General features: G+C 46.3%; 1 protein-coding gene across 8 annotated transcripts in view; it reads right to left on the bottom strand.

Moving 5' to 3' along the window:
- MEAK7 (MTOR associated protein MEAK7) overlaps positions 1-15178 on the bottom strand; it is a 66728-nt gene that overhangs the window by 30667 nt on the left and 20883 nt on the right. For 5 of the 8 annotated variants that reach the window (XR_013624526.1, XR_013624525.1, XR_013624524.1 and 2 more), the window contains exons 5-6: positions 13860-13975; positions 1297-1415 (exon numbers count right to left, since the gene is read on the bottom strand). Coding sequence is in view for 4 of the 8 variants with exons in the window: in XM_078784311.1 (XP_078640437.1) it covers positions 1297-1415; positions 13860-13975 (235 nt within the window). In the remaining 4 variants the exon portion in view is untranslated. Of the gene's footprint in view, positions 1-1296; positions 1416-2607; positions 2700-13859; positions 13976-15178 lie in introns of all 8 variants that reach the window. The other 3 variants (XR_013624523.1, XM_078784313.1, XM_078784312.1) reach the window with 1 other exon arrangement.

Genomic DNA, 15178 nt, shown 5'->3' with positions numbered 1-15178 from the left:
TGATTGTTCGTCTGTCTTTCATGTTGTCTTGGGGTTTATAAGTAAGACTGTATAGTTAAGTTAATAATTGCACTATGTCTCCTGCTCCTTCCATTGCCTTGTAAATCGCATTTCCTTTCCTTTCTGCTTAGATTTGTATATAATTAGTAATAAATCCTGTTATTCCCTACTTTGCCTTCTTCTTCTTCTTCATGCTCATTCGGTCACTTTAGATGTTTCCACATTGAGTGTACGTGGCGCGATTCGGCCGACGCACATGAATCGGGTTTAGTCTCGGATAAACGGCTCACGCCGCAGTTCGCTTCGCTCGGCGCAAACATCTATTACGCTGCGGCCGTGAGCGGGAGTATTTCCTCGCGTGCCGGGAGGCGCTGGTAATTAGGTCATAGGACGTTTGGGCCTACTACCCTACCCAGCGTCGACCGGGCGTGGCGTCATACCCCCGGGACCACGTCGGTCAGTCATAGACGAGGGGATTAATCCCCCCTCGATAAGGGGGAAGAGGCCGACGTCGGATTCCGTAACAATATACATATATATATATATATATATATATATATATATATATATATATATATATATATATATATATATATACATATATATATATACATATATATACATATATATATATACATATATACACACACACACACACACATATATATACACATACTTATCCCAAGTTTGGTCAAACTCCCATCACTGGTTCACAAGTTAGCACAGTAATATAATTTTTACCTAATGGAACATCTGACCTTTGACATCTTGCCCCATAAACTAATCAGTTCATCTTTACATCATTATACATACTTGTACCACGTTTGACTGAGTTCCCTTCAGCTGCTCTGAAGTTATCGTGGTAGCGAAAAACTATGAAACTTGGTGGACAGGTTGGGTGTGTGACAATGAGGAATTGAGTCAATTTTGGTGAAGATCCAGATCTGGCTACTAGAATTTTAAGTGATTCTTCACTATTGAGAGATCGGGCCAAAAACGATATATAGCATGATATTTCGAAATGTTGTGGACAGATTATGACAAAACAAGGTGGATGAGTTGAGTAAGCGACAACAACAAGCGAATCCAGATCCGGCCTTTAAGTGGGATACAAAATGTAAACTTTAGCCTGGAGGTATGAAATCTACAGAGTGCCGTTCTAGTTTACTTTTGTTTCAATTCTAGGCGTATCGACCAATTTCAAGGCAAACTGACAAACATGAGGCACTTCTGGGTTGACCCTACAACTGCAATCCAAGCTCTGTCATTTAACCCCACAAGCAACCCCCTACATACCAGACCATTTGGAATGGTTTGCTGCCCATGAGTGAAATACATGTAGTGATCATTGTAGCCGGTGCACGTATATATGCTGAGCACTGGGTCAAGGCTGAAGAGGAAGCAGAGGTTATTTCCTGAAACAACAAAACAACGGTTAAATTCACAACTTTTACATAAGGTACCAGTTTTTTAAGAGTGTCCAAAACTCAAAAAAAATACAAAAGCAAATCATGATAAAAATGCATCGAGCGTAAATAAATGCCTTCCACACCTCATTGCATTGCCAATATAAAATACAAGTAAAATTGAGATTCAAACACAGAAAATACTTTCAAACAAGTACATAATATATAAATGGAACCAAGCAAGGCAAGAAAGACAAGTGAAAGAAATAGAAGAATCCATTGCAGTAAACGAGTGTATCATGGAAAATACCCCACAATTTATTGGTCAACATAGCTGCCCTTTTGTTCATCTTACTTTGGATGTTAAGATGACAACAAGTGCTTTGATTGTTGCCATGTGTGGTGGGAAGAACTATTTTTGGCATGGCCTGTTTCGTGTTGTCATCTGAACCCAAAGTGTTGTGTTATTGATGTTGAGCATCTGTCTTAGTGTTGTCAAGGAAAATGCGACATCTGATTCCAATCCCATGTACTGTGTTGTCCATTGTCATGTATAAATGTACAAACGTCCTTGCAATTCAAGCAAATGTACACCGATCTCGACTAATGTCTGAAATGCTTGCTATTTATTTTCCCACTCAATCACGATAGCTAGGCCGCTAACACCCATTATTAGGGTGAATCGTTCACATTGATATACAAACATGAAATTTGCAGTTATGCTCTTATATGGATACTCTTTAAATCCAGTCGATTAGCGAACTCGGAAAATTCAACATGGTGGCCATTTTTTTCAAAATGGCCACCAAAATTGCTAAATTGTGCCATAAATATTTTAATATTGAATTTAGGATGTAGAAGTAGCTCCAAAATCACAGAATTATAAATCGATAAGTAGTTAAAATTTTCAATTTAACTAATTAAGATTGAAAATTTTAACGATGCCTACAACCTGTTGCTAATTTAGTGATGTGGCTGTTGTAAAGAATGGCTATCAAGTTGTATGAGCAAAGGTAGGCCTATAAATACAGGACCCGACATTAACAAGTGCCCTCGGCACCTAATTTTAGCCTAAAGCATCCTCAGGTTTTTGAAATCCAATTCGTACCGTGAAATATCACCAAATTTAGAGGTACCATTAATAATTCTCCAATGCACCACACTCGCATGTGGTCTGTGGGGAAAAAAAAAAAAAAACCACCTTTAGAGGCCATTTTTCCCCGCAAGCGGGGGTTGGCCTTTTTCGGGAACCGTGGTTGTTGTTGTTTTTCGGTCCCCTTTCGGACCTTAGGTCTGTGGGAAGATGCAGCGAAATTGCAAATACTTGAACAAAGATGTGAAACCGATTGGTTGATTAATACGATTCACAATTTGATGATCACCTCTGAGCTCTATCCAAAATAATGTACATTCTTGTGATAAATCTCGGTGCCGTTGGATTGAGAATATCTTATCGCCAATGTGGAGGATGAGGAGACCTGCATCAGTCAGATATAATAATGCCCATGCAGACTAGTTTGGAGAATGTGTCATGTGAGTGTTCTGGGAGTGGGTCAGTCTTGTCTCCGAGCTATGTTCAGTAATGTAAACACAATCATGGTCTCACATAGTTCTCTCATTTTGCTGGTCAAGTTTATTTATTCAAAATATGCAAATAAGCTTTGGGGGTTCCATGAATGACAGGGGTGAAAATGAAGCATACTAGCAGAAGGCACCTGCAAATATTAATGGGGCAATGGTCCGTGGTAAATTATTACTTAATTTCATCATAACAACAGTTGAGCCTGGTGTTGGCTTCGCGGTTAGGGTGCCGGCTTGGGATCCGAGGACCCTGGGTTTGAATCCCGGTCAATCGCTGAATTAACACCAGGGGGGTTGACTCAGCCTGTCATCCTTCCGAGGTCGGCAAATTGAGTACCAGTTCACTGGTAATTCCCTGTGTGTCGCAAGAGGCGACAAACAGGGTTGGCGGCCGGAAGGGCATCCGGCCATAAAACATCGCTTCAAAAAAGGGACCAAGGTGCCCGAAAAAGGCCAACCCCTGCTCTGCGGGGAAAAATGGCCTCTAAAGGTGGTTCTTTTCTTGTTTCATCATAATAACAATGGAATTAAACTTTTCTGAAAGTCAACCTACAGGAAGATGTTAAAAATATAATTATCCTACGATTAATTTGCAATTGATCACTGGCTATGAGACAAATACAAATTTTTATTACGGATCCGAGGAATCAAAAAGCTACATATAACGAACAAACACTTTCAAATAGAGCACATCGCCAGCATTAGAGCATTTAAATTGCATAAAATGTGGCAATAAATGTGAATTGTTGCTCTCAGCTTGCCGGCTCGATGACACAAGACGCCATTTGCATTTTTGCCATCTCCAACCCTACCCCGTTTAGAATCCCGTGTAGGCACAGGCAACTTGCTAGATTCAATGAATACACATGGCACCCCTCGTAAGAGTAAAGTGCATCCAATTAGGGCCAGGCTACATCGATTGAGATAAATCAAAGGAATGAGTCAGGAAAGACTCTCTTAATTCGACTTTGCACCTGCGAAAAGACAAAATGTGGAGAGTGGGGTAGGAAGTCGAGAGGAGAGTGTTCCTGATGCAGCAGGATAAGGACAAGTTGAGGGGAATGGAGAGAAAAGTGTTCCTTCATGTTCAGCCAGAACATTAGCGAGCTCAGCTGCTGCCAGTGACATTACGGGTATGGAATGTTTGATGGTGGAACGGATCGTTACGTCCGATGGTGGAACTTCCCATCCAACGAATGAATGATCGTTTTAAGGCCATTTTCCCCGCTAGAGCGGGGGTTAGCCTTGCGGGCCCCATGACAATCATGGTTCCCTGTTTGAGGCAATGTTTTTATGGCCGGATGCCCTTCCTGACGCCAACCCTTGGTCGCCTCTTACGATGCGCAGGGATACGGTGTACCTATTCTAAGCCGGGGTACACACCGTGATCATTCATCCCAGCAAGCTGGTACTCAATTTGCCGACCTCGGAAGGATGACAGGCTGAGTCAACCCCCCTGGCGTTAATTCAGCGATCGACCAGGATTCGAACCCAGGATCCTAGGATCCCAAGCCGGCACCCTAACCGCTAAGCCAACACCGTTCCCATCCAACGAACACAAGGCTTATATCAATTCCACTATCAGTGTAAGGGCTGTGTACTTCGAACATCGTGATAAAGTTCAATCTCAAATTAACTGTTCTTTAGAGGGCTTTTCACATCTGTTCTTACTGTTCTTTAAGAAATAAACACTTTTGTCTCACTGTTAAATAAATGCTGGTTGATGAGTTTTGGACTTTTCAATGATCAGTGCATGCTTAAATATTCTTCTTCTTTTTTCAAACTTTAATAACGTAGAAAACAAGTTTTAGTTTTATTTCTATTATTAATTATTTATTTCGGGTACCCCCAAAAATCAAAAAAAATCTAAATTACAACAATAAGTGCCTGGTAGGGCTCCCTAAAAAAGGTAACGCGGAGCCCTGTACGCCCTGTATAGTATTGTTACAGACGCGGCTTTTAGATGTTATATTGACCGAGCGGTGGTGTATTTAACCGCGTCCGAACAGTTACTCCCCGATTAAAACCCGATTTCACCCGACGTTGACCAGATCGCCCCACGGATATTCAATCGGGAAATCTCTAAAGCGATCGCAAGAGAATGAAAAAGAAGAAGAAGAATACGGAGGAAGAACAGATTTATTATACGCACACAAGCAAAGGATGGAAGAAACAGTGACACAGCGAATCCTTAACTTACACTATTCATTTTTACTTAGCCCCAAGACAAACGAGCAGGACAGGACGTTCACACTTACGCAGGGGATAATGCAGGCAGGTAAGGCTTGAGATGGAGGCAAGGTCGGGAGGCCGCCGGTCGCAATTCCTCGCGGTTTTGGCGGGAAACCCTCCATCGCGTATCCACTGCGGGAGACGCCACGCGCTGGTTCGGCACACCTGCTCCTCTTCTTGGGGCGGGGCCGTCTCCCTCCTTTCAGCGCGTCTCTCCAAAGCTGGTCTCCTTGCCGAGTACCTCTCCTCTTTGGCTTGGAGCGTTTCGCATCTCACCGCCTCTCTTTGGTGCAGCCTCGTTGCTCCTCTCCAGCTCATCTCTCAAAGCAGTCCCCTGCAGGCGCTTTTATCACCTCGGGCGAAATCAAGCCGCCGACTCCGAGGGCACGCCTACCGGGTCACTCACCGCGGTGTTGATTGGCTGTTAGGGCCGGTTCACTCCTTCCCTCTTATGACGAGGTGGAGACACGCCTTTCTTCTCCAACCTTACCTCGTGGCCAATGGTGGTTGAAGAGAAAAACCGACCAAAATGCGGAAGGCAAATGGAAGGGAGGTTTTGGGGAAATTGGAAGGGCCTACGCTTATTTTGTTTGATACAATGCAAAGTCAATCTAGTGGGAAAACACATACTTAGCCTACATGGAATAAGGAAATACACTATTTAAAAGATATATCGTGACCTGCGTGTATATTCCATGCAATTAACTAGGACGCTGACTGCGACCATTATTTACATTAACAGGGTGGTACCGTACGTTTGTAACGTTCACATTGTAACGTTTTCACATTCGTTACACTTCCTCCAAAATTGTTACACTTCTCAAAAAACCGTTACACTTCTCAAATTCGTTACACACTTCCCAAAATCGTTACACACTTCTCAAAATCGTTACACTGCACCCCCCTTTCTTCAGGTCCGTCCTCGGACCTATTAAACTTTAACTTAGTGTGGCACGTAGGTGTAATTCCCTCTACAATTAACCTGACCCTGAGTGTGACAATTTTAAAACACAAATAAGTATGTCCCCCTATTGCATTGCATCCTGTCTAACAGACTCAAGCCCACAGCTAACCGAATTACGGGATTATTCTCAAACTATACATTTACGGTGGGGAGCATTATTTACAATGACGTGATTTCTTATTTACAACGCAACCCAGGACCTGTGTTTTTCTTTTCTTTTTTTTTTCTTTTTAGGGAACAAGAAAAAGAAATTCCTGTTGGGAGGGAGGAGACAGCACGCATTGCATCGATGCACCAGTACCAATACCACCAAAGCACCCAAACAACACAAAGCACCCAAAAGCACCATCCGGTGCGGTCACCATGGTTCATAATAAACACAACAAAACAACTGGTGGTGGTCTTCTCTTTCTCTGCTGGGCCGATGTTCTTCCCGACGTCTTCAGGCTTCATGCGGCCTATTTGGACATAATAAAAAGCACAACTTGTGTCCATTTTTATTTAGGGCCTCAGGGGCCAACTAAGGGTGGTCCACCTCTTTGGCATAGGTGCCACCTTACCGAGGTCCGCAAGCAAGATTCCCTGGCCACTATGGCCGGTTTCCAACAGAGGTGCCCTGCCCCAGAACCTGGGGTCCATCAAGTGGTACTTGGCCGCAGAACAGCGGTCCATAAAGTGGTACATCAACGCAATGCATGCTGGTTCTGGGAATCTCGGGCGCACAATGGCCACCTCACGCACGCTCCCATCGGCACCCAATGGCGCACAGGTCATGTGGGAGACAAAAGAAAGACAATTGAGCGAGGGGTAAGGTCACAAGGGTACACGTCAATAAGGCAATGCAAGGTGAAATGCGTACGGAGGCCGAAGTGAGAAAGCTCGTCCCTACCGTACGTCACCCCCCTGTCACCTACCCTACCCTTACCCCATATGTACAAAAATCTACACATTTACAAATTCGTCACTACTGTCACGTCTTCCCCATATTTCCCCTATACCAAATTCGTCTCCACAATCCCTTTACTTCAAAATTTGCCATCACCAATTCATCATCAATCCTCATAAGGAGGGAGAGATGGAATTACGCACAATGTCACACCCAAGTCATGATGCGTCTCACAATCCAAACATTTGCATCATAAAAAATAATCAAAACATGGCATGGTGTGGAGTACCTGTCACCTCAGGTGAGTGGATGCAGATGGTGCGAGGAGATCCTTCATCCTACCTATCCTCTAAATGACTTTAACACACTTTACACTACCCGGGGTCTTTCCCTGCCAATCCATTGGCCAACTTACACTACGGGTTCTAATAACCAATTCCCATTGGCCAAACTGTGGTGCTCCTCAATTTTGGGGTCTCACTCCCCCGATTCATCTCCCGGTGCTCTAGCACAATTTCTGGGCTGCGACGTGTACCTCTCCCAACAGGTCTACCCACCTGCACACCTCCACCACTGTAGTTGCCACCCGAGCTTACCTAGCTCCTCACCCTAACCTAACTAACTGGGGACAGCCCCTCTCCTGGCTCTGTCACCCCTTGGTGCCCTCTGGCACTGGGCTACCCGGGTCCGTCCTCCGGATCCTCGGGCCCCATCCACACAACTACTACCGGCTCCCAGAGCCCACCTGCGGCCTCACCTGGCCGACATCCTTACAGTGGTGGAGTGCCCAAACCAACTACACACACTAACAGGCTACACGCCCAGCCATTTCCACAACACCAACGCACCCATCCACATACCATTCTGTCACCCGCACCACAGATGCCAATATCCAACCACAATTTACCTGTACCCTCTACCTAACACTTACACTACCCGCCCCGGGTATCCGCGATGGGGGTCCACTCTTCCCCCATTCACACCTTCGCACCATCCACTCCACTCCACAATTTCCACCATTCTCACTCCACGACCATCCATTTCACTACTCCATACCATTTATTCCATACAGCCACATACACCTGTTCTTCATTCACCTGTCGTTGCACACCTGTGCAATCATACCTGGTGCCACCTGCACCCTCCTTTCTTCCTGGACCATTTGGTCAACACAACACGCAATCACCACTACTCCCTCATACACTGCTCCACACACCTGTTCAGTTGCACACCTGTGCAATCACACCTGTTCCATTCTCACCTGTTCAATCCTCACACACACGGCATCATCTCAGCTAACTTCTCCCCTCTGAAACTTGCGCTTCCCAGTCGTCCCTTTAAACTATTGCGCTCCCACGTCATTATAATCCACACTAATCTACCTGTGTCCCCACTACAGGTATCAGTCACTAACTAAACTTAACGTTACCTAATGTCAATCTCTTCTAGATCCCTATCATTATCCAAGCCCTCCCTGGCTCGGTTGTCATAGCCACCCCATAAACTATTGCGCATTTGCCCCCACTCTGTGAGGGATGGTGAATTTGCCATCCCACCACATCGGGGGTCTCTCACTATCAATTTTGTTCGTCCAGATTCCACAAGTCAAAAAATTTCTATTTACTGCCAATTCTATTCACTTTTCTAAATTTTGTATCAAATCACTACTATCACTATCACCATCACCCGTCTACTTATTAGGTCCTCTCGGTGCGCCAATTCACATCTACAGCCCGGCTTCGTACAGCCGAGCAATGAACGCGGGTTCTTTTGTGCCAGCGGCTGGATACGTCCCGCATTCGGGGCAGGGACGGAGGCTTACCCGGGCCGAGATCCCATGCACCACCTCGGCGTGGAGCCATCCAATGTCCCGATCTCGACCTGCCGGCACGTCTCAATAGAAAGTGGTCGCCATGACGACCCTTCCTATCGGGCTGCCCGCTCCGCCTAGTGGAGCCCGGACGCGGCCGCTCCACGCGAGGCCCAGCGTGGATCGCGCACGGCGGTCCTTTCGAACCCGCCGTGGCTCGGATCTCCGCTGGTTCTCGCGGCACGCGAAGCCCGGCACGCACCGAGGGCCCGATCCGGCTAAAAGTCGACCTAACCTTTAACCCGGTTACCGTCGACGCTTCACCTGCAGGCTTACATGCATACGCTACCTCTTTCTTGCTCATACATGCAGCCGTTCCCATTCTCCTCGTACCTTTTCTTTCACACCTCGGTACACTCACTCCGCTCACCGACTTGGTCACACACCTGACCACCGAACACTTTGGCACACATTCGTCGCTCGCACACCTCACTAACACACCTCTTCGCGCCCCCTCCTCGGTCACTTCCTCTGTGACAATCACAGGTGTGCTGTCATTCGCACACCCATCCACGTGCCTCACTACCAACTCAAATGTGCCTTCCCACACACGCTCTACCATCCCAGGTGTGCTTCCTTCCATTCCAGGTGTACATCCTCGCTCACCTGTCACAACCAACTCACGCTCCGTTTCACTCTCACTACTCTCACCTCCACTCTCGGTCGCGCACTCACCCTTACTCTCGACAGCACACTCTTTCCTCATGCACCCGTCCGTTACACACCTTTCTCGCGCGTCCTCCCGCGCACACTTTTTCGTTACTTCCTCCGTAACACTCACCACACCGCGCTTCCCTGTGCTCCCTCGCACACGCGCTTCGACCAACTCACTCTTGACGGCACACACTCCTCGGCGTGCACTTTTTCCTCACACACCCCATGGTCGGACATTCTCGCACACCTCTTTTTTCACACACCAGACCTGTCGCACACTTCACCAACGGCCTCTCACGAACACCCGGATCCAAACCAATCCCCAAGCCGACTGAAGCTTTCCTCACATCATATACATTGCCACTCACCTCCGTACTTCGTCTCACCTCCTCTGCCACCTGCAAACTTTTTATTTGGTTAGTGAGCATCACATCATGATTTGAACACAGACCTTGTACATATTCCATGACTTCCTCCTTTATCTCCCTCTTAGTTTCTGTCCGTCCCTTCTTAATTTCACTCACCTCTTCTCCCACGTCCTCTAATTTTTGTTTAACCTCTTTTATTTCTCGGTGCGTCTCCTCAAGTTCGTCCTCTAAGGCTACCGTGACCGTTTCTACGTGCGTCCTTACCTCCCGGTCCTTCGTCTCCATTGCTTCTGTCACCTCTTCCACCCTCATTGTCAGTTCCTCCCGTACCATCTGACATTGCCTCTGCGTCGCTATTAATTCGTTTTTAATTTCTTTTTGTGTCGCCTTTAACCCTCCTAGTACCGCAGTGTTCTTTTGAACCTGCTCCACTAACTTAGTTTGTCCCTCTGTCAGCTGTTCTACTCCTTTCGTCAGATCTTCTATTCCCCCCTGTAACTTTGCCGTATTATTTCTCACCTCTTTCTCTATACGCTTTTCGCCTCGCTTTACCTCCTCGCGCAGCCCCGAAACCTCCTCACTTACCCCTCTTCTGATCTCCTCTCCCATCACTTGCATCTCCTGCCCAGATGCCACCCTCATCTGCTCCATTTCCTCCCTGTGAGCATCCAGTTTGGTTTCTACCCCCATTCTGACCCCCTCTATCTGCTGCCCCATTTGGTTAACTTCCCTTTCCGCTTGGTCCCTCATGTCCCTCAATTTGCCTTCCATACTGTTTTCTAACCCCTCTAACCCACTTTTCACTCCCTCTATCTGATTCTCCTGGGCAGCCATTCTATTTTCTACCCCCTCTAACCCCTTTTGCATCCCTTCCATTTGATTTTCTTGAGCGGCCATTCTGTTTTCTACCCCCATTAACCCATTTCTCACCCCCTCTAACTGATTCTCCTGGGCAGCCATTCTGTTTTCCACCCCCGTTAACCCATTCTTTACCTCTTTTATCCCGTTGTCTAACCCCTCAAAATTTTTGTCGAACTTCCCAAATTTCTTGTCTAACTCCTCACCGGTACCCCTCGCTTCGTCCCTCATTACCCCCATTTGGTTTCCCATTACCCCCATCTTGGCTTCTAGCCTGTCCATAAGGGCCCCCATTTTTCTGCTTTCCATTTTCTCACTATCGTTATTTTTCTGCATTTCCACCATGAATTGGGTCATGAAGGCTTGCATTTGGGTCGCGCTCATTGGTTCCGCGACCGTGGCCCCCTCAACCACGTGCGCGAGGGCGCCATTTTGTGCGTCTGAAACCTCCGCAACCACATTGCCATTTTTCTCCTCCTCCCTTTCCTCCACATACATTTCCCCGAGGTCCTGGGTCGATTCCACCCTGTCTATCTCTCCCACCGACATCCGATCGCCTTGATTGTCCATGGCGCGATCTCAAAATTCGGGTTTTGCTTTATAAAACAAAATAAATTTCGGCAGCTTGTAATTTTGAGCGCGTTAAGCGCGCTTCGGGTCCGATTTCGGGTCCGATCTCCCTCCTCGACACCAATTGTTACTCTAATAGTACAATTGGTGTTCCAAAATTTGGGCCTAACAAATTTAGTCCCAGGTTCGAATCCAACTCCTCGACACCAATTGTTACAGACGCGGCTTTTAGATGTTATATTGACCGAGCGGTGGTGTATTTAACCGCGTCCGAACAGTTACTCCCCGATTAAAACCCGATTTCACCCGACGTTGACCAGATCGCCCCACGGATATTCAATCGGGAAATCTCTAAAGCGATCGCAAGAGAATGAAAAAGAAGAAGAAGAATACGGAGGAAGAACAGATTTATTATACGCACACAAGCAAAGGATGGAAGAAACAGTGACACAGCGAATCCTTAACTTACACTATTCATTTTTACTTAGCCCCAAGACAAACGAGCAGGACAGGACGTTCACACTTACGCAGGGGATAATGCAGGCAGGTAAGGCTTGAGATGGAGGCAAGGTCGGGAGGCCGCCGGTCGCAATTCCTCGCGGTTTTGGCGGGAAACCCTCCGTCGCGTATCCACTGCGGGAGACGCCACGCGCTGGTTCGGCACACCTGCTCCTCTTCTTGGGGCGGGGCCGTCTCCCTCCTTTCAGCGCGTCTCTCCAAAGCTGGTCTCCTTGCCGAGTACCTCTCCTCTTTGGCTTGGAGCGTTTCGCATCTCACCGCCTCTCTTTGGTGCAGCCTCGTTGCTCCTCTCCAGCTCATCTCTCAAAGCAGTCCCCTGCAGGCGCTTTTATCACCTCGGGCGAAATCAAGCCGCCGACTCCGAGGGCACGCCTACCGGGTCACTCACCGCGGTGTTGATTGGCTGTTAGGGCCGGTTCACTCCTTCCCTCTTCTGACGAGGTGGAGACACGCCTTTCTTCTCCAACCTTACCTCGTGGCCAATGGTGGTTGAAGAGAAAAACCGACCAAAATGCGGAAGGCAAACGGAAGGGAGGTTTTGGGGAAATTGGAAGGGCCTACGCTTATTTTGTTTGATACAATGCAAAGTCAATCTAGTGGGAAAACACATACTTAGCCTACATGGAATAAGGAAATACACTATTTAAAAGATATATCGTGACCTGCGTGTATATTCCATGCAATTAACTAGGACGCTGACTGCGACCATTATTTACATTAACAGGGTGGTACCGTACGTTTGTAACGTTCACATTGTAACGTTTTCACATTCGTTACACTTCCTCCAAAATTGTTACACTTCTCAAAAAACCGTTACACTTCTCAAATTCGTTACACACTTCCCAAAATCGTTACACACTTCTCAAAATCGTTACAGTATATTGAATCAATGACACGGACTCATGTTGGCAGAGCGCATACGCATGACGTTATATGTGTTATGATACCAATCTGCTCTGCCATTTCCTTCAATACTCTTGGATGTTTATCTGACCCCAAAGCTTCATCTTCTTTCATCAACTCCAAGAAAGACACCAACTAATTCGAAAGGCTACGAAATCACTAATGCTGGCAAGATGGGATGCCCAGTTGAAGTTGATCCGAGCGAAGGCACACACTAATGCATCGCCCTGCCTGTGAAACACTGGGATAACAGTTGAGAGCTGGGTCAGGATTCCAACCCAGGCAAGACAGCTTAGAGGCGAGTGCGCATACCGCCAGGCCATCCTACTAGCCCTTACCACATCGTATTAAATAAAACTAGTGCGGCACTTTTCGAGTCACGACGTCGACCGATATGCCTCCGCCCACATTATTACCTCATTAGAATACTTGTATCAAGTTTGATTTAATGTGCCCAAGTTAGCACATTTTTAACCGAGATGACCTCTGACCTATTGACCCCAAAATTTAATCAGTTCACGTTTACATCAATATACATACCTGTACCAAGTTTTAATTTAAATCCCTTCAGCTGTTCACAGGTTCTCACATTTTTACCTGACGTGACCTCTGACCTTTGACCTCGTGACCCCAAAATCTTATCAGTTAATCTTTACATCATTATATATCTATATATATATATATATATATATATATATATATATATATATCTGTACCAAGTTTGAATTAGATCGCTTTAGCCGTTCTCTGGCACCTCAAAATTTGGCACTACACCACCGCTCATTTGACTGATACGGTGTAGTCGGCATCAATCTGTGGGTTTTTCTTTCACCATGATGAACATTACACCTCACCTTGACATGCTAAATCCTGTTGCTTTTCCAGCCCGTACCTAAAAGTTTCATGACCAATTAGGCTCCATTGTTTAGTGTTGTAAAATTGGAACCTATTATTTTATTTCAACCAGTATCTGTTGTTCCAGTGCTGCACAAAGGAGTTCAAGTTTTAAATCACATTTTAATAAATGGGCGATGTGTACCATACTCACCCTGGAATTGTGGCTTTAACTCCCAGCTGCATGAAGCGAAGCCACCAAATACATATCCATCAGTGTCACGGAGAAGCAGCAGGCTGGGGCCTTCATCCACAATCTTTGAGCACAACCTGCACCATTAACAGTGACCTAGTTATGCCCCATGTTTAGGGCTTCGTTGAAGTATCGATTCACGTTTGCCAGACACAAGTGATTAAGACTACAGAAAGTACATCTACATTTGCATCTCAAATTCCAGCTGTGAGGAAATGCTTCCCATGACAAGCCCACAGGTAGCTTGATACATCCAAAATGTATCATCCAGGTGTGTGCATGCATGCATCCAAAACAGTCACCAAATAAGATTATATATGAAGCAATACTGTTTTTTAAGAATCATTTGGGTTGTTTCCTTCAATCACCATCAATTTGTATGCAGCCTGCGGCTGCTGGTTGCATCATTGCTGGGAGCATGGCTGTACTGCTGATGCAGTGCCCCCTGTAATTTAGGGCAGGTATCTGTTCAGAGTGCCGGCGATTGCTCGCCTACTATTTCCAAAGGACACCGTAGGATATTTAACATCCACCAACTGAAGCCGGCAGACGGGACGCCCGTTTAACGTCCATCCGAAAGACGGCACACACGTCGATGCCCCGCCCTGCCTGCGAGACACCACAATGGCAGTTTATAGCTGGGTCGAGATCCAAACTCAGGTTAGATGGCCAAGAGGTGAGTGCGCATAGCTATAGGCCATCCTGCCATCCCTGTTTCCTTCAATTGCCTCTTTTGAAAAAAAATACAAGGTCTAAGGCTCATATTGGAGCTCTCTCTCTCTCTCTCTCTAACACACACACACACACACACACACACACACACACACACACACACACACACACACACACACACACACACACACACACACACACACACACACACACACACACACACACACACACACCTTGGGGGAAGTGCCATCATCTCCTGGGATACTTGGTCATTGGACGTCACACTTTTTTTCTCCATTCTCAGCGGGGCATTTCCTCAGGAGGAAATTCCTCCTCCCCGTGAATGCCAACTCCAGCCTTTACTACCAATTGCTAACTGGACCTTTTGCAATAGATCTTACGAAAGAGTTTATCTAACCAGACGTCAACAGAGCTTTATCTAACCTTTCATTTAGTTCTGACACACACACTTTGTGATAGTACACTCCAAAAATTCCATTTCATTACAAATGTTTGACACTGCTCCAACGATGTTAAGACATTCATCCACCTTACAAAATAAGCAGTGGCGGTGGGGTGTACCAAAAAAAAAAAAAGCCTCGCATTGA

This window comes from Myxine glutinosa, chromosome 9, assembly GCF_964187855.1.
Source record: "Myxine glutinosa chromosome 9, kmMyxGlut1.1, whole genome shotgun sequence".
In the NCBI taxonomy this organism is placed as follows: Eukaryota; Metazoa; Chordata; class Myxini; order Myxiniformes; family Myxinidae; genus Myxine; species Myxine glutinosa.
This window is presented reverse-complemented; position numbering and strand designations above follow the sequence as displayed.